The 23,134-nt window shown below is 38.9% G+C and overlaps 1 protein-coding gene across 2 annotated transcripts in view; it reads left to right on the top strand.

Annotated features, from left to right (window-relative positions):
- The window catches only part of EMB3142 (nuclear pore complex protein (DUF3414)), a 154,755-nt gene that overhangs the window by 61,303 nt on the left and 70,318 nt on the right, over positions 1 to 23,134 (top strand). Inside the window, exons 26-35 of one of the 2 annotated variants that reach the window (XM_077354707.1) lie at positions 7,816 to 8,016; positions 15,915 to 15,932; positions 17,041 to 17,133; positions 17,208 to 17,321; positions 17,893 to 18,063; positions 18,202 to 18,257; positions 18,346 to 18,418; positions 18,543 to 18,733; positions 18,831 to 18,960; positions 19,063 to 19,140. In XM_077354707.1, coding sequence (XP_077210822.1) covers positions 7,816 to 8,016; positions 15,915 to 15,932; positions 17,041 to 17,133; positions 17,208 to 17,321; positions 17,893 to 18,063; positions 18,202 to 18,257; positions 18,346 to 18,418; positions 18,543 to 18,733; positions 18,831 to 18,960; positions 19,063 to 19,140 — 1,125 coding nt within the window. The remainder of the gene's footprint in view (positions 1 to 7,815; positions 8,017 to 15,914; positions 15,933 to 17,040; positions 17,134 to 17,207; positions 17,322 to 17,892; positions 18,064 to 18,201; positions 18,258 to 18,345; positions 18,419 to 18,542; positions 18,734 to 18,830; positions 18,961 to 19,062; positions 19,141 to 23,134) is intronic. The other variant, XM_077354708.1, reaches the window with a different exon arrangement.

The following is a 23,134-nucleotide window of genomic DNA, read 5'->3' as shown; positions in this document are numbered from 1 at the left end:
AAGAGTTTCTAAAAACCTAAAACACCCTAAATACTAAAATAACCCCATTAAATCAAATATGCCCCAAAATACCCCTCATAACACTAAAAATAACAAAAAGATCCCTAAGGGGCACAAATAATAATAAAAAGATCTCTACGGGGCTCCTCGAGGGCCCGCCTAGAATAAATGCGCAATGGGCGTTGATCTCCATCATTTTCCCTCTGCTGAAAAGAACTCTCCTTCGGAGAGTGAAGAGAGTGGTACTGCTCCGGGATGTCAGGATCTAGACGGCGAAGCTCGTCTTCTGTAAGCCAAGTAGTGTCTGAAGGACGATCACGTCACTGAACAAGGTAGCGCTGAAAACCACCATGGCGGGAGGAAACGATCTGATCGTCAAGTATAGCCTCGATCTGGTCTGAAGGAAGTGGGGGCACTGGTGTTGGAACAGAGGAGCTGGCAGTCCGACCTGTAGAAATATCTGTAGGCATAGAAGGAGGCTTAAAGGTACCTTGATATGGGATTAGATCTTCAATATTTGAAAACAGGACTAATATTCATATCAGCAGGTATTTCAATTAAATAAGCATTTGGGCCATATTTACGATAATACGAAAAGGTCCGATGGCTCTAGCATGCAACTTTTTAAAAGAATGGCGAGGGTAACGTTCTGGACGAACACGAACCATTACATAGTCGCCTTCATTAAATTCAAGATTCCTACGATGTACATCAGCTGCTAATTTATAGTCAACATTACTAGTAGCAATCCTACGACGTATATCAGCATGAAGGTCATGGATGTGCTGGGCAAAAGAATCGGCTGACTGAGAGGGACGGGCTTCAGGCGGTTAAGGTATAAGATCAACAGGTTGACGAGGGTTGACGCCATGGACACTCTCAAATGGTCTTTTTCCAGTAGTCCTATTGATGGAACTATTGTACGCGAACTCGGCAGTCAGTAATAACAAATCCCATGTAACAAGACGATCTCCAACTAAACAACGCAACAAATCACCTAAACTGCGATTAACTACCTCTGTTTGACCATCAGTTTGTGGGTGAAATGCTGAGGAAAACTTCAACTGTGTGCCAAAAAGTTTCCAAAGTGTTTGCCAAAAATATCTAACAAACTTGACATCTCGATCTGACACAATGGAAATAGGAAGCCCATGAAGTTTGACAACTTCCTTAAAGAACAGCTTAACTAGCACGACATCAGCTGTTTTGCTACACGGAATGAAGTGTGCCATCCGTGAGAAACGGTCTACCACAACCATGATAGAGTCATGTCCTCGAGCTGTCCTGGGCAGTCCAAGGACAAAGTCCATGCTGACATCTTGCCATGGAGAGTAAGGAATAGGCAATGGCGTGTATAATCCAGTGTTTTGCTTCTTAGCCTTTCCCAATTGACATGTGCGACACTGTGACACAATTCGCGCTACGTCTTTCCTTAAAGATGGCCATTAAAATCTATCCTCGACTAACGCGATTGTCTTATCACGGCCAAAATGTCCTGCTAGGCCTCCAACTTGCATTTTCCAAGCTAAGAAATCGCGAAGGGAAGTGCGGGGAATGTGCGACACTGTGACACAATTCGCGCTACGTCTTTCCTTAAAGATGGCCATTAAAATCTATCATCAACTAACGCGATTGTCTTATCACGGCCAAAATGTCCTACTAGGCCTCCAACATGCATTTCCCAAGCTAAGAAATCGCGAAGGGAAGTGCGGGGAATGCATAGCCTAGTACCTCGAAAGAGATAACCATTGTTTATAAAAAAATCAACATTTTCTCGACGGTTACCATCATGGACATCTTGAAAGATGATGCCAAAATCAGGACACGTAGGATATTCGTCCTTCAGCCTATCAAAACCTATGACTTTGACACTCATGGACTTTAAGACCATTGCGTTACGACTTAAGGCATCGGCTACTTTATTTTCAATTCCTGCTCGATGATTGAGTACAAAAGTATACTCTTGGAGAAATTCTATCCACTTAGCGTGACGTTGACTTAATTTCTTCTGTGAATGAAGTTATTTCAACGCTTCGTGGTCAGAATATAAGACAAACTCCTGAGGTAAAAGATAATACCTTCAATAGGACAATACCCGTATAACATCGTATAATTCTTTATCAAATGTGGAATAACGCTTTTTAGCCTCATTAAGTTTCTCGCTAAAATAGGCGACATGATGTCCTTCTTGACTTAAAACACCTCCTATCCCTACTTCTGACGCATCACATGAGACATCAAAGACTTAAGAAAAGTCAGGATGAACTAGGACAGGAGCTTCCATCATCTTCGGCTTGATATTTTGAAAAGCTCGTGTAGCAGTTTCTTCATGCAGTCCATTATTGGAGCCATAAGGGTACTGAAACCCTTAACAAATCTGTGATAAAATGTGACCAAACTTCGAACCTCAGAAAGTGTAGTAGGAATTGGCCAATCATTAATTGCTCGCATTTTTTCAGGTTCTGCAGATACAGCGGGTTTGCATAAATGAGCACTTCTTGAGATTTGCATAAAATTTAGCTTCTCGAAGAATCTCAAGAACTTGCCTAAGGTGATCCAGATGTAATCCTTTTGATCGACTAAAGATTAAAATATCGTCAAAATATACCACCATGAATTTGCCTAAGAACGGACGTAATATTTGTGTCATTACCCTCATGACAAGTCTTGAGTGACTGTAAAGTTCGACTGCCTCAAATTTAGCAATTCGTCCAGCAACTGATGCTTATAGAAGGGGGGCACGTACTTAACTGTTAGCCTGGTCTTCATCTCATCCCAGGTAAATTCGTATGGCTGTCCGAAACGCACTAAGTTCTTCTGAACAGTTTGCCAATGCCGTTTGGCAGATCCCACTAGCTTAACCTGACAAGTAGGCTTCCAAGTCTGCTAACCAATCGAGGAAAGCATTGGAATCCAACTTTCCATCAAAACTAGGAACCTCAAGTTTGACCTTTTTAGTTATATCAATATGATTAGTATGGTGACGATCTGGACTCTGTCTCGGAGGTCGAGTAGCAAAACGCCTATCTGGATACCTAGCTTGGGTAGGTGACTGGACATAATTCTCTGGGTCGTCTTCTTGAAATTTGCCCCTCGTTAACAAATCCCTCATGGTAGGGATGGCCAACATGGTGATTTCTCCTATCATTGCCCTGCATATGACTTTCCCGAGCAGGGGTTTCTCTGGCAATGGGACGAAGTCTCGCACGGGTGGGGAGAAGGCCTCCTGGACTGTCAGGATGTCCAAGAGCATTGCCGGATTGGCTTGCCTGGAGCCCAGGTCCATCCACGTGAGTGGTAGACCTGTCACCCAACTGCGTAAGGGGCTCTTCTAGTTGCTCTATGTGTCCTGCCATTTGTTGTACTGTGCCCCTAAGAGTGTTCACGACATTTTCCAAGGCGGCGACTTTTTCTTCCATTTTGGTTTGTGAACGTGTTTGTATGCTCATGAACTACGGGTAAGGAAAGAATGGGGTTGTGGCTGATATACGACGCAAATAACTAAAAGTAATGCAACTAAACTATGCTAATGTAATGCAAGGAAACAAGTACGTAATAAAGGAAACTACTTAAGGTTGGTGTAAAAATTGGGTTCAAAAATCAAGGTAAAAGGGGTTTTAATGTTGAGGAAATAAGGGTTTGATGAAAACAAGGTGAAGATGGGCCCGAAGTGCAAATTTAATGACTATCTACTAATAGGAATATTAAATCTTGATTTTTGTAAAGAAGATGCGTACCTCGGAAGCCTACGAATAGCTAAAGAAATCCTGATGGTCTTCCTGACAGCAGATCTGTCGTGGATCGTCAATCGGAGGTGTGAAAGCTGATGATCGGATGAAGGGCGTGATCAACGGCTGAGATTGCTCCTGAATTTGGGCTGATGGCTGCTGTCCGCTGCTGAAAATGTGCTGGATTCGCTCTAAAAGTTGTCACAAACCACTTTTGTGTTGAGGTCGAGGGCCAATTTCGAGCAGAAATGGCGCCAATGAAGAGAGAAAAAGTAGTGAGAGAGAAGCTAGAGAGAGAAAGTGAAGAGAGAACAAAAGGCTATTTCTCTTTTTTTCCTTTTTTTTTTTAAAATTTTTCTGTTTTTTTTTTTTTTTGGGGGGGGGGGGGGGGGCGTGCCTATGGGAAAAGGGGGTGTTTATTGGTCTTACTAATATAAATGGGGTGCCCAAAGGAAGAAAGGGGGATGATGTAACTTAAGTAATGAGGGGTGTCTAGGGTAAATCAACGGGGGCTGATATACCTTAGGTTATAAGGTATTTAATAACTTAAAAGAGGGAGGGTGTCCTGCGTAAATAAAGGGGCGAATAATCTCTTCTTATCTTCTGACTCTCAATAGAAGCAAAACCCAAATGGGTTTTTTGCTTCCGTTGAAGAAAAACCCAAATTGGTTTTTCCTTCCTCACGGAGGGGTGGTGGTGCGAGGATAGTGGTGGAGCTCTGGCAAGTGATGGCGATGGTGCGGCACGACTCTGGCTGTGAAGCTCCGACGAAGAGGGTTTCAGGGTTCGGGCAACAAATTTTGTTTCTTTTTCTTTCAGCGGGATGGGTTTGGAATCAGGACACAAGGGTTAGGGGTTCTGTTTTGGCAACAGTAACCCATAATTTCTAGGTTATAGGCCAAATTTAAAGGTGGGATTTGGGTGTTGTAAACCTTGGGCTTGATAGGGTGGGAGATGGGCTATGAAAGAAGGGCTCAGAATCTGTTTTACAGGGCTGGTCGATGGGCTTGGGTTGACAGATTTAGAGGGGGTTGGTTTGAGGGTCTTGTGGCTAGGAGATTAGGTTTCAGGCATAAGGCTTCTGGAGGTTGGCTGGTGGGTGATTTATTGGTGGCTGAGAAAAGGAAAAAAAAAGGATGGCTGATTTCTGGAAATGGGAAGAAGATGTGGGCACAACTTGTAGGGAAGAGATCTTCAAGGAAAAAAAAGGATGGCTGATTTCTGGAAATCGGAAGAAGATGTGGGCACAACTTATAAGGAAGAGATCTTCAACCACGAGCAACTTGAGCGGGCTTGGATCTTTTGGCTCTGATACCAAGTTGATGTAGGTTGGGAGAAGAAATGAGAAGAAGAAGGAAGAAGAAGAATTAGAAGAAGAAGAGAAGAATTGGGGAAGAGAAGTAGAAGAACACAAGAGGGGAAGAAGAATTCACTCAATTCAATTGTATTTCATCCAAAAGTTCCCAAAAGAGCTGTAGCTTTGCCTATACAATCCTCAAATAAAGAAACTTGCTAAATTAAGAGTTTCTAAAAAACTAAAACACCCTAAATGCTAAAATAACCCTAATAAATCAAATATGCCTCAAAATACGCTTAATAACACTAAAAATAACAACAAGATCCTTAAGGGGCACAAATAATAATAAAAAGAGTTTCTAGAATAAACGCGCAATGGGCGTTGATCTCCATCACAGTAGCGCCTGACTTAGCTAGCATTATGGGGTGTCCATTGGAAAAGCTTCCTATCATGCACCTTGGTCTTCCTCCGGGGTCTGAGAGACCAAAGAAATCAGCTTGGGATCTTATAGTGGATAGAATTGTTAAAAGATTAGACTCCTGGAAAAGGAACCTTGTTTCTAGGGGTGGCAGAATCATGCTAATCAAGGAAGTTCCCTATATATCAGTCGTCCCTAATAAATGAGCTATCAGTGTTATCTAGAGAAGAATTTAGTGGGGTGGTTCAAATGGTAAAAAGGGGATATCCCTAGTGGCTTGGGAGGAAGTTTGCAAATCCATCAAGGGAGGAGGATTGGGTATTAGGAGAATCAAGGATATGAATCATTCTCTTTTGGGCAAATGGTTGTGGTGGTTTGTGGGGGGGGGGGGGGGGGGGGGGGGGTGTGTGTGTTCCCAACTGTGGGCCATGGTAATTGCGAGCAAATATGGGGCTGAACCGGGCCATTGGGAGCCTAAAATTCATATAGAAAGCCGAGGGCCGCCGTTTGGAGAGACATTATAAGTATGGTCATTTCTTCAACCAGGGAATTCAGTTTAGAGTTTATTCGGGGATAGAATTAGTGTTTGGCATGCAAATTGTTTCATTCTGTATTTACTGTTGCTTTGAATAAAGATGCCGTAGTGAAGGATTGTTTTGAGAGAATCAGGAATAAGGTGGTTTGGAGACTGTCATTCAGAAGAATTTTTTTTGATGATGAGCTTCCTTTGGTTACGAGATTGTTTGAGTTTTTAGAAGGCTGTTATATTCTTCGATCTGGTGAGGATAAGAGGGTATGGATTTGGGAGTCTACTGGGGTAATCACCGTCAAGTCTTTCTACAAAAAATTAGTTCTATCTCCTGCTTCGCCCGTCGAAGCAAAAGTGTGGAAGATTCAAGCTCCTCCAAGGGCTTATGCATTCAGTTGGGTGGCACTTCGGGATCGAATTCAAACGGTGGACTTTCTTAGGAAGCTCAATTTTTTTAATTGTTGATCATTGAGCTTTGTGCATAGCGGCTGGAGAATTGGTAGACCATTTATTTATCCCCTGCGCAGTTGCCAGAGGGGTATGGAGAAGCATTCTTTGTCGATTTGGTATTGCATTGGTTTTCCCCTTTAAATTATCAGGTTTTACTTAATGGGTGGTCTTTGGTGCCGTGGAAGAAAAAGGGGAAGGTGCTTTGGTCTTTGTCTCTACTAGCAACCCTATGAGTTATTTGTAAAGAAAGGGATGCGAGGGTTTTTTATGGGGTAGCCAAATCATCCTATTATCTTTTCATCAAAGTCATAGCTTTGACGATCTCTTGGGCGAAAGTGTTGAAGTAATATGGGCGTTTTCTAGGCCAATCGGAGTAATGGATGCTAGTGAAACGGAGGTTAGAGCCGCTCATCGAGGAATCCTTTGGTTGGATAGTGAATCTCTTGACAAGGTGATAGTTGAAGGTGACTCCCTAAATACCGTTCGTTGGCTAAGGGGTTCTGCAGTTCCACCTTGGAGGTTTGCTCAATTTTTTGATGAGACTTTTGACAAAATTGAGCTGTCCTCCATTACTTTTAATCATGTAAGGAGATCGGCTAATAGTGTGGCTGATCGCTTGGAGTGATTGATTATTTACACCCTTGATTTGCGTGGAGCTCTGCATTTTCTCTTTTTCTTTGTTTGGTTGGCATTTTTCCTTTGTTTCTTTTGGGGTGACTCCCTCTGTCTCCCTTCTTTTTATTAATATATTCTTCCTACTGTTAAGAAAAAGAGTATTCTGGATAATAATGTGGAGATTGTCACGGACTCATACAATAATGTAATTTACTCTTAATGAATTTATTCAAGAGCAAAATGTTTTAACCTACATGTATTTTGGTGACTTCATGCTACTTATTTTTTTTTTCCTGTTGTGCTTGATATTTAATTTTTTTTTCTGCTTGCACATATTCTAGGATTCTGAAAATGAGTGACCCAATTTGCAGTCAGCAACCAAGATCCTCTCCTTTCCCTGGTTTACCTTCCCCCAACTGCATTTACAGTAGAGAAAGATCTGATTATTTTAGGAGCAATTATTTAGCTAATGTAGAAAAGGTATTGGTGAACTATAGAAATTATTATTTCTACTCTAGAACATTGGAGGGTGATTTTGGAGTTGAACCGTGAATCCATTAATGTATTTCTGGGTGCACTAGACTGAGTTATTAGCAACCTATCGAACAGTTATGGAGGCCCATTTTTACCCTAATGACTTACTTTTCTTGCACAATATACGTAAACATATTTTTGTGTGACTTTAATATTACTTTCTACTAGATACCATGAAATTTCTTTCATGCATATTTTCCTTAAATTTTTTATACTTCATATTTTTCTTGTTTAAACCTTTCAGAGAGCATGGCTATTGAAACTCTTAGCATTGGAGTTGCATGCTTGCGATATGGCGGCACCTAAACACAGGGAAGCATGTCTTAGTATTCTTGGTCATATTTATGTTCGGCAAATTATAGAAATTGGCACAGATCCAGAGCTTTCTTTTACCTTTCAAACAAATTCTGATCATTCTGGAATCGAAAGTATCCGTAAGAGTAAGGTATTTCCCGTGAGCTACTGAAGATTTGCTTGATTTTCTATTTATCATATATTCATCATTAGTTCGCAGCTTAACAAGTTGAAAAGGGCATTGGTTTTACCAACTAATACATTTGGTTGGAATTTATGTAGAATAGTGTTTCTTCTTCGTCTATATCTCATCTCGCCTCCGCACATACCAGTTGTCATACTGTTACGAGGTTTTGGATCGGATCCTTTTTATTAGGTTTCATCATTGTTGTTCTCATCTTGCTTCTACTAGCCCAGGATTTAAATTTCGGTTTCGGTTTTGGACATAGCTGAAACAGAAATTCCGGCCAAAATACCAAAATTTCGGCCAAAATCCCGTAATAAGAAAAAAGCAAATTTCATTCATATGAAACAAAGAAGTCAAATTAAACAATGGAGTCCTGTCTTGACGGACTACCAACGGTGGAAGTCATGGCTAATGTTTTCTGTGTTTCAAAGGTGGATTATCAAATACCAAGGGAGGGTTATCAAATCTCTTAGGGTCTTTCCAATTGCTTATTAGTGGGAAGTACTGAATTTTCAGCCTAAATTTTGAAAAAACTAAAAAAATCACATTTTATAACTGAATGTAAGGACTCGAGATAATGTCAGCTTCTACTTCTTCCCACAAAAAGTGACAATTTGCATTATGTTCTTGGTTCTCTCATGAACATTAGGTTAGAAGCTATATGGGTAGCAGCTAGATTGTCACAAAACATTTGCATTGAATAATCTGCAGGAACACCCTGGTCAGAAAGTAAGGTCTTCAACTAGAACAACTCAAAAATTATTGCTCTATCGCTCCATTTTTAGCTTTCACACTATATCTTTCCACCATACTCTATTTCATGCTTTTCCAACTTACCAAATTGCCTCCGATACGGCACAATAATCAGATGTTGACATTTTATCATTACAAGATCCATCCCAATTGGCATCTATATATGCTGAAATGCAAGATGTACGTTATCCTTATTACCACACTATGTACAACTATTATTATACGTCAATATCCAATGTACAACTTCCATATGTGTTGTCTTTGGTGCGTACATGTACTGGCTGACCACGTTGACAACGTAAGTAAGATCAGGTCTAGTGATGGTAAGGTATATTAACTTGCCTATAAGTTCTTGATATTTACCTGGATTATTAAGAAATTTACCATCTTCTTCTAATTGTCGATGATTGAGTTCCATAGGAGTATCAGTAGATATAAATTATCTCCGATAAGGTACAATAACCAGATGTTGACATTTTATCATTTGAAGATCCATCCAGTTAAAAAAAAAAAAAAAAAAAAAAAAATGCTCTCTAGAATATTCATCCCCATCGGCATCTATGTATGCTGAAACGTGCTGATGATAGAAATTACCTTCCCTATGAGTTGTCTTTGGTGCATACATGAACTTGCTGACCACGGTGGCAACATACTGATGGTAAGGTATATGAACTTGACCACAAGTTCTTTATATTTACCTGGATTATCAAGAAGTTTTCCATCTTCTGCAAATAGTTGATGATTGAGTTCCATCGGAGTATCAATAAATTTCACTCCCGGATTGTTACTTTTATGAAGAGCAACAAGTAAATCATTAGCCACAGGAATATTTTGCTCAGAGAAATACCAAGAGATGAATCCTCAGGGGGAGAAGAAGATGATGTACACATGAGACCTAGTGGCGCTTCTGCATTTTTAGAGCGCCAAACATAAACCTCAAAATTTGGCTACTGTTCATGCTGTGGCAAAACATTAGTAGCTCTGAAAACCATATATGAGAATTTCATCTCGTACGGCTCAAGCGGAAACACCCAAATACTGGTTAACGGGTTGTTCGTCGTCTTGAGGATCATGTCGATCTGGTCACTTTCTATCACTGGTTAGAGGCTGTGGCCCTGAATCTCTCCACATTAGTGGGAGATTCAATTCAAGGTTCTTATGAGCAAGTATTTCAGACTGAAAGCTTTCAATTCAAGGTAAGCAAAGATCAGAATTCAAGCCGAAAGAGGGAACTCTTGGCTGGAAACAATCCTTATGGTTTTGATATCCAGTAGGAATAATAAGAATCATAGTCCAGGTTGGTTGGTGAGACTAGTGACATTAGATTACCTAGCTTGGTTCGGAGAGCACTTGTTGCGATCCCTTTTTTCTGTTTCTTTATCTGCATCTGAATTTGGATCTAGAACTGGTAATTCTACCGGACTCCAAGATTTACTACAGTTGACCGAAGACTGATGCCACCATGTGTATGCACCGATCAACCGAAGCCCCTGGCCTGCCACTTGAAGGGACGCATGGGAAGATAGAGATTGGGTTGGTGTTCAGTGTACCTGTAAAACCCAAGAAAAAGGAACGTGATTTTCGGGGAGCTTGGCAGATTTGTTTTTTTTGGGCTAACTCAAAGCAGCTACTCCCGGCGGCACCCACCCACTGGGTGCTCATCGAATGACTATTCATCTATTGTTATTTTACTGTATTTTCAAATAGGGGGCAGGAAGGCTCTATGGAAGAATGGTGGTTCAATTCGATGTTGTCTAACGAGGAGTTAGAACACAGGTGTGGGCTAAGTAAATTAATGACCCCCAAGTGAAGCTGGTGCTCGTTGTTGCACCAGGAACTGTTGTACCGGGTGCTAAAGCGTGGGTGTTTTGTACCCATTGCAAATTTCTAATTTTGGATGGATTGACCTTGTAAATTTTGTCCAGGGCAAGAGACTCCATTGAGCTTTCATTTCAAGTTCTCCTCTTCCTTCGTCGACTCTTCTTTTCTCCCTTGTTTAACAAGGAATAACAGATTCAAGATCATGCGCCGAAAAGAAGCAGGTAGATGTAAAAAAGGACACAACATCAGAAACAAAATGCTTATGAAGATTTGGACAATAATACTTATAACCCTTCTAAGTATGTGAATACCCAAAAAGTAAAAACAAATACATTTAGTAGCTTGAAGATCAAGAGTGTCATGCTCAGGAGACAACTGATGAACAAAACACGCCAAAAAAAGAGTGGGGCCAAAGGAAACATGGGAATTGTAGGAAATATAATGGAATGCGGTGACTTTCTGCCAATAATAGATTAAGATAAATAATTAATCAAGGAGGAGGGAAGAACATCACTCAAATGGGTTTTCGATTCATTCGTATGGATCATCATGGCTCTGGCTGTTTTATGGTGTCTGTTTTTACATTCAGCCGCACCATTTTGTTTGGTGTGTATGCACATGGAGTCTGATGAAGTTTTTCAGTACATTCGTATGGATCCTTGTGGCTCTAGCCGTGTCAAGGTGTCTATTTTTACTTTCAGCCATGCAATTTTGTTGTGGTGTGTATGCACATGATTCTAATGAATAAATGCTGTGTTGGTTAAAAATGATCGAAAACCTGAAACTGTTGATATATATTCTTTGGCATTATCTCTTTTCAAGACACACATTCACGAATTAAACTTAGTTCGAATTTTAGCATAAACGTTTTAAAAGTAGAGATCATTTTAGATCGATCTTTCATAAGAAATAGCCAGGTCATCCTAGAATACTTATCACAACATTTTATTAAAACGACAAAAACAATTTAGATCGATCTTTCATAAGAAATAGCCAGGTCATCCTAGAATACTTATCACGACATTTTATTAAAACGAAAAAAACCACCAAAATAATTCTGCTATTTAAAAAAATATCGCGATATTTTCATGTTTAAAATATTGCTATAATTATACGATATTATTTTATTTTATATTAGTTCTTAAATTATATATTTTATATATGTTTAAATATTTTATTTTTTTCTAGCTTTTTCGTGATATAAACCCGAATGCAACAAAAAAGTTTAAAATCTCCCGAGATATATAATTCCTGAGGCAAATATTTTTGACCATGTTCATACCCACAATTGGTACACTCAAAGTCCACAGCCAGCACCTCTACCTTCCCCTGTCAATAGACCTCCACCACGACCACCAAAATCTCCCACCATTACCATGTACACGACGATGACCGCTACTACTATGGAACCAAAATCGTAAGTGTATTAGTGATATACTATACCGATGTGTGTTATATGAATATCTTTATATGAATTGCATATGAAATACTTAGCATGTGTTATGTACAAATACTTACATGAATTGAACATGAAATGTGTTACGTATTAATTTATCAGGCTTGTGCGACAATGCATGCACTAGGTGTTCGATATTGTAAAACCAGTATGAATATTTTTTTATTTATGTGATGGTTTTTAAGTGTGTATTTGTGCTTATGCAAGCACTTCCTGAAGTTTCATCTTAAATATCCATCATTTGCATATATTTCTATACGTTCCATGATTTTCTAGAATTTCTGCAGAAATTTCCAATCTAAATTGAAATGTGTTAGTTTCCATGCCAACCAAAACCAAAACAAAAACGGATATTCAAAACCTTGAGTGCTGCTTCCATGTCCACGACCAACTCTATCTTGAGCAACTACTGCATGCATGTCTCAGACAAAATCACCAATAGGCTCACCTGACAGTCCTCTGAATCCATAGAAAACCTCTGGTAGGGATGGAAGAGTACTGGCACCAAGAATCTGATGTCAAATAGGAGTAAACTCATAATGAAGACCATTGAGAAAACTTGACCACTCTCTCAGATCCTCTTGCCTGTTAAGAGACTGAGGATTCTTCGAAAAAGGATGGTGCATTTGCTCACATAAATTCACCAAGGAAGAATAATACTCAATTGGGTTTGTATCACCTTCTTGTGGATTTAAATCATGGTTTTAAATTTCGGCTGAAACGATTCGTTTCGGCCGAAATATTTCGGTTTCGGTGGAAAACGAAACGAAATCCACATTGAGTTGGAAAAGTACCAAACTTCGCCGAAACGTTTCGGAAATTTCAGAAATTTCACCGAAATTTAGGTGAAATTTTTACAAGATTTAGTCCGAAATTTCGTACCGAAACCGAAACGTTTCGGTTTCGCTGATGACCGAAAGCGAAACCGAGATTTAAAACCTTGATTTAAATACTCGGCGGAACTGTCACGCACTTGTGTCATTTTATGCGAATAACATCCTAGCATGCTCACAAACTTTCTTAGGAAAGTCCAAATACATCATTGCACAACTGATATTTGGTTCCATAATATTCCATAATAACATTATAATTTTAGCATCTCCTTGAAGCCACTTCTTACAATTCTTACCGTATGTAATTTGTTTGTCCATTATTAGATACTATTACTTTCCTCTTGCTCTTAAAAAGACCTCCACAGCCTTAGCCCATGACATATAATTGCTAACTTAGCCCACGACTTATAACTGATTCCAGTAAGTTTAATTGAAGTTATCTGAATATGGGATCGATCTGAAATGACTGGATTACCTTGTCCCATCTCCATTGCAACTCACCAAAAACCTATCATAACACTACAGTGGATGTTAGACCCCAACATCAAGCACACACAGATGATTACAGCTGCACAGTCTTCATAGACAAAACAGTACACTTGGAAAACACTTTTCATGTCATTGTTCACGGCACTGTTCATGTCACTGTTCACCTATACTGTGCACCCACACTGTTCACGATACTTCACGATTGCAACACATAGCACTAAGTTTCGCATGACCTTGACAACAACCTCGGCAACCTTCATCCCTCATGTTTCGACACTTCCAAAATACTCTACATGTAGGATCAACTACACAAAAAAAAAAAAAAAAAAAAAAAGTAAAACAAGGAAAAGAAAGAAAAATTTGGAGGGGAACTTGTAGGCTTTATTCAACACTATCGATTTGTTCTCCTTGGTTGAACAAGGAAAAAGGAAAGAAGAAAAAAAGGGGAGAAAAATTAAGAAAATCCTAGTGATTCGATACCATGGAATGCACTAAAGAATGAAAGGAAGCGAAGAGGAGAAGAAGTAAAGAGGTGAGAATGAGTTAGTCACTCTTCTTGACATCCTCCCTTACACACACACATATATATGACTAAAGTAAATGATTGACAAGACAATTCTACATAAACTAATATACCTAACATGAAAAAGTGACAAGAGTACGTATGTTATGAGGATCGAGGAGATACATTTGATATTGGTATTGAAAAATAATTGTTTTGGAGGACTTGGTAGGAAAATAGGCAGTAATGTGAGTGATGGGGTTGGAAGTATTTGACTAAAAGGCTTTGATATTTGCTATGATAAACAAGTCATTTTTTTTTTTGCTTTTACACGTGTCGACATGAACACGGACACGTGTCGACACGCTATTAGATACATCCTTCGTTAAGCCACTTTCCTTTTCTCCTAATTACATACGTCAACTCTCTTTTATTTTACTTTTTGATAGGAAACTAGAAAATTTACCTAATTCATAAAAAAGAGAAAAAAGTAAGTTATATAAAATGCAATATTAGTCTCCTTTCCAGCTTTCCTTTTTTATTTTTTTATACAGAAAGAACTGTTTTGTAGAAAGTATATAACTACAGTACTATTCTTTTTATTTCTCCTCATTCCCTATGAAAGCTTCTCTTTTTTTTTCTTTATTTAAGTCAAATGTGGCAGCTGCCAGTACTAGTGTTCTCACTTGTCACAAATACACAGAAGTGACTGCCAGACGTATTGCTTCTAGGGGGCTGTAAAAAGCTCTCACCTACTTTCTTTTTTTTACTGTGTTGTCACTTGTCAGTTGTCAAAATACACAGAAGTAGCTGCTGACTGCTTCCAGGGGCTCTAAAAAGCTCTCAGTTACATATCTACTTAGTATTAAATATAATAGAAGGGAAATTTAATCAACACAACCATGTTTTGTTATATGCACAAATGCATCATGTCTTTTAGTATTTAAGTAGCTGTCAAAAGGTCATTACAGTTCCTAAAATGCTCCCACAAGCCAATTAAAAAAGAAAAAACAAGCACCTTGTCTTTTAGTATTTAAGGAGCTACCAAAAGGTTATTACAGTTCCTAAAATGCTATCACAAGCAATTAAAAAAGGAAAAACAAGCTAGGTCCTTGCATATTACAAAACATGGTTGTGCTGATATCATTTTCCTAATAGAAAACCATGCTTTATCATGTGTGTAAATGTAGCCCCTCCCCGTTGGTAGCCGTGTCCCCATTTCTACATTTTGGTAGGTCGCCGTGTCCGACACTCCGTGTTCGTATCGACACGCGACACCCGTGTCCGTGTCCACAAATCATAGGATATTTGGATCCTTCAGAAGGCTAGTGTATCCAATAACATCTTTGCAATTGGATCCTTGAGATAATGTATTAGACGATCAAAGTTAGAGTATCCCAATGCCCAATCCTTGTTATATCGAATACTTCTATCCGTCCCTCTGTAAGTAACATTCCTAAAAGACAGATCCCTAGCCTTAACTGAGAAGGAAATTGAAGAAGCAAGCCTTAAATTTCTAGAAATGTTTTTTTTGGCTGGTCATGCCATGTACTCATCACTGTTATCAAGATATAGCTGAGTGCTTGACCGATGTTTGCGTATTTTCGGGAAATCATTTTATATTTCTCCCTTTTTTTTTCTCTTTAAATTTAGTTGCATGCTATATTTCATTTACCCTACCCCAACTAGTTTGAGACAAAGGCTTTGTTGAGTTGAGTTGAGTTAGGTGCATGCTATATTTGATTCAAACCATGTCAAACTAGGATTAACCAAGCAACATCAAATATTCAAAAAATAAAAATAAAATAACACTAAACAGCATCTTGAATTGATCGTTTCAACATTTGAACTATATTGTGCTTTGCTTGGAAATCCAAAGTTCAGATTGTGTTTACTTTATTTCCCTGTAGAAGGATAGCTCTGTTGTCTGTAGTTTGTGGTAAATATGATCGAAAATTGTGTATGGCTTAATCTAATTTCTTTTCCGTTTTTTTTTTCATGGAAACAGCCTCTCTTCAAAGCCGAGGTAAGGCTGCGTACATCTAGCCCTCCTCAGACCCCGCAATGGCGGGAGCCTCGTGCACTGGGCTGCCTTCATCCCCCCCCCCCCCCCCCCCCCCCCCCCTCCCTTTTTTAAATGTTTTTTGCCATCTTTTTCAGTTCCTTTTCTTGCGAATGTTTTAATTCTTATTTTTAAAGAATGTTTCATTCTCAATATCCATGTTCTTGATTTGATTTGATTTTTATTTTTAATTTTTCGATATCATATGCTTCATTCTTGAAATTGTTTTTTACCTCTTATTTCCATACAACAAGGTATTGTTTTTGTCCTGCCATGTTGTCCTATATTTAGTTTTAAGTTTTGCTTTTGGTTCTCCTCACTCTTTAGATCTTTGTTCATACTTCGATACTGGAAGAATCATCCTTCTATTGGAAATGATTTCTTTGTAGGGATAACCTGATATGGCAGATCTCTTATTGCCATCTTCGTTTGAACATGCCCTGAGGTTGTTTGTGGATGATCTCTAGATGTGCTTCTCTCACCTTTGCTATTTTGTCTGTTACCCACTTCCAATTTTTCTATTTCCTTTCTTGCTCTTTTTGTGTGTGTATATATGTGTTTTTTATTTTTTATTTTTATGTTTTGGGCTTTCATATTTTTTGAGCTGTCAAGTCTTGTGCCATGAATGCATGAGCGGTTAAAGAAAACATGTGTGTGTGTTGACTTGGAGAGATTCTTGGTTTTGCAAGATTCATTTGCGAGTCATTTGTTCTGATTGTGTCATCTGAATCGTATTTTCGCTTTTGTTCCACCGTATTATCTTCTCCTAAAATGATGATATTTACATGATATGAGTTGATTTTATCTGTACTTTTTTGTGTGATGGGGCTAGCATTTAGGCCATGTTTGTTTTGGATTTTGAAAACCAATTGTGATTCCAAAACAGATTATTGGACTCAAAATCTAACATAAATTTGAGTCTAACAATCAATTTGGGACTTAAATCATTTCTCAAAATTCCAGAAAATAAGGGCCTTATATTTTTTGCCATAATAATTGGCTTTGAATGTGAGGCGAGTTTCTTTAGCACTCATTTGTTAGTAGGTTGAGGATCTCTTTGCTCAATTTATAGGTATTGGAGTTGCTTGAAGTTGTGCAGTTCAGATCTCCAGATACCACTATGAAATACTCCCACTTTGTTCCAAATTTGAAGTATGACATGCGGGTAAGTTTGAATCTAATGAAATTATTGCTTTTGTTGTGCTCTAACTGCTATTTATTCTAATATTATCTTTCCAGGTAGATGATATACTTAGCAATCCTGCAACCTCTGAAAAAGGTGGGGTCTACTACCATTCAGAACGTGGTGATCGCTTGATTGACCTTGCTTCTTTCCGGGATAAGCTTTGGCAGGTTTTGTTCCTGTTTTTCTTCTCAGTGATCAGTTTGTGGTATTCAGTATTTGCTTCATGCTAGGGGTGCAACTCTGGTCGGGTCGGGTCGAGGCCAACCCGAACCCGACCCGAGGAACCATTAACTCAACCCGACCCGACCCGACTTCCAACCCGATGAGGTTCAACCCAACTCAACCCGAGGAACCTTTTTTCCAACCCGAACCCGACCTGACCCGAGTTTTTAAGCTTACTAAAAACTAAAAATAATAAAAAAATAAAAAATGTCAGGTTTCACTCAGGTCGGGTTGCCCAAACCCTCAACCTGAACCCGACCTGAACTCAACCCCGGTTAGGAAAACCCAACCGTAACCCGAAACACACCCAACCCGACCTGACTTTTTATCTGGTTGAACCTGACCTGAGTTGCACCCCCACTTGATGCATTGATGAGTTCGAAATATTAATTTATGCATTTATCTTGCTTACAAATGATTTAAGATATTGTTTAGATTCACTAAATAAAGACACCCATAAACTTGTACAAAGGCAAACGTTTTTAGCATTAACTCTCTCCTATTGGGTTTTGCTAGATGTGCAATTTTCTTAATCCACAACTGAGCTCCCTTAATAGTGAAGGTGAACTTGGTGATTTAAGAGAATCAATTCAGCAGCTGTTAAGATGGGGTTGGAGGTACAATAAGAACCTTGAGGAGCAAGCTGCTCAACTTCACATGTTAACTGGCTGGTCTCAGATTGTAGAGGTGAATGTTATTATTTATTTATATTTCTGTAGAATTTATTTACAGTTATTATTTTTCTCTCTTATACATGGTAAGGATTCAATTATTTTTTTATCGCCTGATTAAGTGAGGAAACACGTTCTGCTTTAACTAATTCAGGTCTCTGTATCCCGAAGAATGTCATTTCTTGAAAATCATTTAGAGATTCTGTTTGGGTGAGTCAGATCGTTGCTTGTAGAACATTAACTATTACTTACCTTTTCCTTCGAAATTCTTTGATTGTTTTTGTCTTTTCAATGGCAGGGTGCTCGATGCCTCTTTAAGTGGTTCGGCTTCTCCTGATTGTTCGTTAAGAATGTCATTAATATTGACACAGGTATCATTGTTGTTTTTTGTCAATTTCTATTATTGTGTTTTACTTATTTCTTTCAATTACTGCATTCATCAATTCTTCATTTTATTGAGACTGACTCTGTCTTCATAATCTGGGACATACAAAGGTTGCACTTACATGCATGGCCAAACTGCGGGACGAAAGATTCTTATGTCCTGGAGGTGTAAATTCCGACAATGTCACATGTCTCGATATTATTTTGGCGAAGCAATTGCCAAATGGGGCTTGTCACTCCATATTGTTTAAGCTTATCATGGCATTTCTCAGGCATGAATCATCAGAAATACTGAGGAGACGGTACTAGACCTAATTTTGCCTCGAGTGTTTTATCTTATTTGTTTTTTAGTTTTCCTTTGGAGCTATACTGATTTTACTTGATTTTCATCAATTTCAGGCAATATGCATTACTTCTCAGCTACCTTCAGTATTGTGGTAGTATGCTTGACCCGGATGTCCCGGCATCAGTACTAAGATACTTGTTGCGTGAAGAACAAGATGGAGAGGAAGATTTGGACCTCCAAAAGGTTTCTTATTTTTGGTTGCTATGCCAAGAAACCTGCTGCTGTCATGGTTTAGAATTTGAATAAAATAGTTTGTCTCAATTATGTTTTTGATGCTCTTTCTAGATTGACAAAGAACAGGCTGAGTTAGCACAAGCCAATTTTTCTATTCTAAAGAAAGAGGCTCAATCAATTCTTGATGTGGTACGTATCTTGTAAGTCATGATCATTTATTGTGATTTTCCTATAAGCATTTTTATACCTACTGAATCTTATAATCATTTATGTAATCACCGAGATGAAGTCAAGCCAGAGAACATGAGAAAATATGATTATTTTATCATGATTGCTGCATTGACATGTGGGTTCAAACTATGCCTCTTAGAGGTCACTAAATTTCGGATTTGTCTTGATGACCACAAAATAAGAATACTATAGGCTAACAATATCCCATGATAGTCATTGTTGGCTATTATGATAAGCTCTTCAGATTTATAAGATGTAGAGGTCACTAGATTTCAGATTTGTCTTGATGACCACAAATATGAATTCTATAGAGTTAACAATAGCCCATAATATTCATTGTTGGCTATTATAAAAGGCTCCGAGGAGTGAAAAATCCAACTGGGAAAAATCGATCCGATGAAGCACAAAATGTTGGATAAAATCTTGTGGTCAAATAGATTAGTTCAACAAAACTAGTGATATATGTAATTGAAATGAAAATAAAGAAATTACCTTTGATGATCCCGAATATAAACCGCAAATCCGTAAGCAAAGATCAAAGGAAATATGTAAGAAAATGGAATGAGTTTAGTGGTAGAGGCACGTTACGGAATAACGCTACCCTTAAGATAGATTATCGCCCTCACCATGCTTGGTATGCAATCGGGTTCTCTTGCGACCTATCTCCAGGATACAACACTGCTTTCCTTGTCGTTGACGGTGTGCACGCACCGGCTCGGACCTTGCGAACACGATTGATGCCGAACAAATTGCCCACTTGAAATGCTCTTACAAATAGGCTATAAGATTGGGGAAAAATAAAAAGAACTTGTAAAGAACAAGTATCTCATATAGAGATGAGAGAGAGGCTTTTTTTTTTTTTTTTTGAAATATTAATAGATTGAAGAAGGGAACCGAGAAGGTTCACAAAATAGAAAGAGAAGGAAAGACAAATACAGTTTACGGTGGGAGATAATCAAACCACTCTAAACTAGCCCTGCTAACCCCTGATTTAGCGAGAGAATCCGATTCGCCATTTGCCCATCTCTGAATATGTAAGAAGACTGCAGCTAAGCCAAAGACATAATCAGAAATCTCATCCAGAAGATTGAGGAATCTCCACGACGGTGGAGTCATACCCGATATCCACTTTATCACATTTGCTGAATCCCCTTCTACTATCACCTTGTCCAAAATGATTTTATCTATATGTAAGATTCCAGAAAAAAGCCGCTTTTACTTCCGCTTCAGAAGAATCAGTTATACCTATTGGACCAGAGAAAAAGCCCAAACCACTTCACCTTTATCGTTTCTAAGAAGACCACCAATTCCAGCTGCACCCGGATTCCCAAAAGAAGCGTCGTCAAAATTAAGCTTGAAAAAACCTTCAAGAGGAAGAGACCATTTTTTAGTCACCTTGGATTTGGAAGTAGCCTCATTGCAAATAATCTGCCAACCCTCCCACAAATCATAGGCCGAAACCATACAGAAGAGAGGAGAGCTTTTTGCCCAATGAATAGCCATGGCAATAATATTCAAATATAGACCATAGGAAGATTTGGCCTTTCCATTAAAGATTCTCTCGTTACTCTCTTTCCAAATGGACCACCAAACTGCCAATAAACAAATCTTCCATAGAACCTTGCCTTTTTTCTTCCAAGGAACAAAATCCCAGCTTTCAAGAACTTGATCGGTAGAGGACGGAAAAACCCACTGAATACCGAATCTTACCAAAATCAAACCCCATACTTCGCAAACATAACCACAATGTATAAACAAATGATCAATTGATTCACCATCCTTTAAGCATAAGGAACAGTGATCAATAAGCCACATAACCTCTTTTTCGTAAGAAATCGATAGTCTGAATGCGACGGCAACTGACAGACTACCCAAAGATAGTTACTCTTGGCGGGCAATGAAAATTCCAAATCTTTGCCGAAAAGGATTCCTCAGACCGAGTATCTCCCCGATTATAAAAAGACTTAACCGAGAAGAGGCCAGACGAATCCAACATCCAAATTCTTTTATCTGAACCAGACTTCTTGATAAAACATTTTTCAATTAAATCAAAGTGATGAGAGAGAAGATAATTCTCTTTCGAAAAAGTTCCTGCGAAATTTTGGGCACCAAGCCACTTTTTGGTCCACTCTTTCAAAGCAGTCACAGACAAGGACATTCTTTTCTGCAGCGACAATAAAAAGATCAGGGAAGATAATATTCAGAGGATCCTTTGAGCACCAAGCATCAATCCAAAATCTGATTCGATTTCCAGAGTAGACCTTGAAGGAACACCCTTTTCTGAAATCATTTCTCAAAATAGAAATATCCCTCCATGTAGTTATACCTTTCTTTTCAAAAAGGTCATCTGACTCCCAATTTTCGGAGAGTACCATATTTGCTGCTAATAACTTTCACCCATAAAGCTGCTCTCTCTTCTCCAAATCTCCACAACCATTTGCTCATGAGAGCAAGATTGAATTGCTTTATTCTGCGAATACCCAGGCCTCCCTTGTGACGAGGAAGGCAAACTGTATCCCATTTTACTAAAGCAATTCCACCCCTGTGATTAGGTCCTCCCCAAAGAAATCTACGCTGGATTTTCTCAATCCTCAAAACCACGCTGGCCGGGCACCTGAATAGGGATAAAAGTAAACTGGTATGTTAGCATGAACCGATTTAATCAGAGTTAATCTTCCCCCTCTTGAGACTAATTTTCTCTTCCAGGTGTCCAACCTCCTCTCTATTCTGTCCCCAATTGGATCCCAAAGACTTTTGTTTGGTCTTCCAACTCCCAAAGGCAAGCCAAGATAAAGAAGATGGGAAGGAATCCACCTTGCATCCCAAAGTTTCTGCAAACAAATTAATCTCTGTAGAAGAAATATGAATAGGAAAGATTATGGATTTTAACAAATTTGTACGCTGTCTTGTTATCAGTTCGTAGCATCTTAGGATTGCCTTGAGATTTAAAAGATTGTTGCCCTTCGGCTCACAGAAAAGCGAGGTGTCATCTGCAAATTGCAAAATGGACACTTCCACTTTATCCTTACCGACTACAAAGCCTTCAATTAATTTCTTCTCGCAACCTTTCTGGATCAGTTTACTGAGAGTTTCTGCTACTAGAACAAAAAGGAAGGGAGATAATGGATCACCTTGCCTGAGTCATCTGGTTGCTTTAAAAAAACCTTTAGGAGAACCATTAACCAATATAGAGAACCAAGCCGAAGAAACACAGTTTCGAATCCAGCCTCTCCAAATACTCCCAAAACCCATTCTCCCAAGGATATAATCTAAATAGTCCCATTCGACTCTGCCATATGCCTTCTCCATATCCAGCTTACATACTACTCCTTTTCCACCATTTCTTGAATAGAAATCTATAGCTTCGTTCGCAATCAAAGAACAATCAAGAATTTGTTTGTTGCTTACAAAACCACTTTGACTATCAGACACCACCCTGGGCAGGACAATTTTTAAACGATCAGCCAAAACTTAGGCTAAAAGTTTGTATAAACAGCCCACCAAACTAATAGGTCTGAAATCTGAGACTTTCGAGGCACCCTCTACTTTAGGGATCAAGGCAATGAAAGAGGCACCAGATCCTTTATCAAGAGGAATACCTCTGTGAAAATCCTTGAAAAATCGAAGGACGTCGGCCTTGACATAAGACCAACAAGACTGGAAGAAGGCTAGACAGAAACCGTCAGGACCAGGGGCCTTATCTTTCTCCATAGAAAAAAGGTCAGCTCTCACCTCTTCCTCTTCAAAAGATTTTTTCAAATTAGAACTCTCTTCTAAAGCCAAACTATTGAATTCCACATTCTCCGGAATTGGATGAGATAAATTCTCAGAAGTGTACAAAGATGAAAAGAATTCAACAAAGGCTTGAGAGATAACATCCTTATTTGTGATCGAATCGTTTCCAACGTTAATAACTTCAATTCGATTTCTTCTCCTCCTCGCACTCGCCGTA

The sequence above is a fragment of the Tasmannia lanceolata genome, unplaced genomic scaffold (assembly GCF_043159265.1).
Source record: "Tasmannia lanceolata isolate RefF3 unplaced genomic scaffold, GAP_Taslan_0.1 ptg000015l, whole genome shotgun sequence".
NCBI classification, from domain to species: domain Eukaryota; kingdom Viridiplantae; phylum Streptophyta; class Magnoliopsida; order Canellales; family Winteraceae; genus Tasmannia; species Tasmannia lanceolata.
Note: the sequence above shows the minus strand (reverse complement) of the source record. Positions and strands in the feature narration are given on the sequence as shown.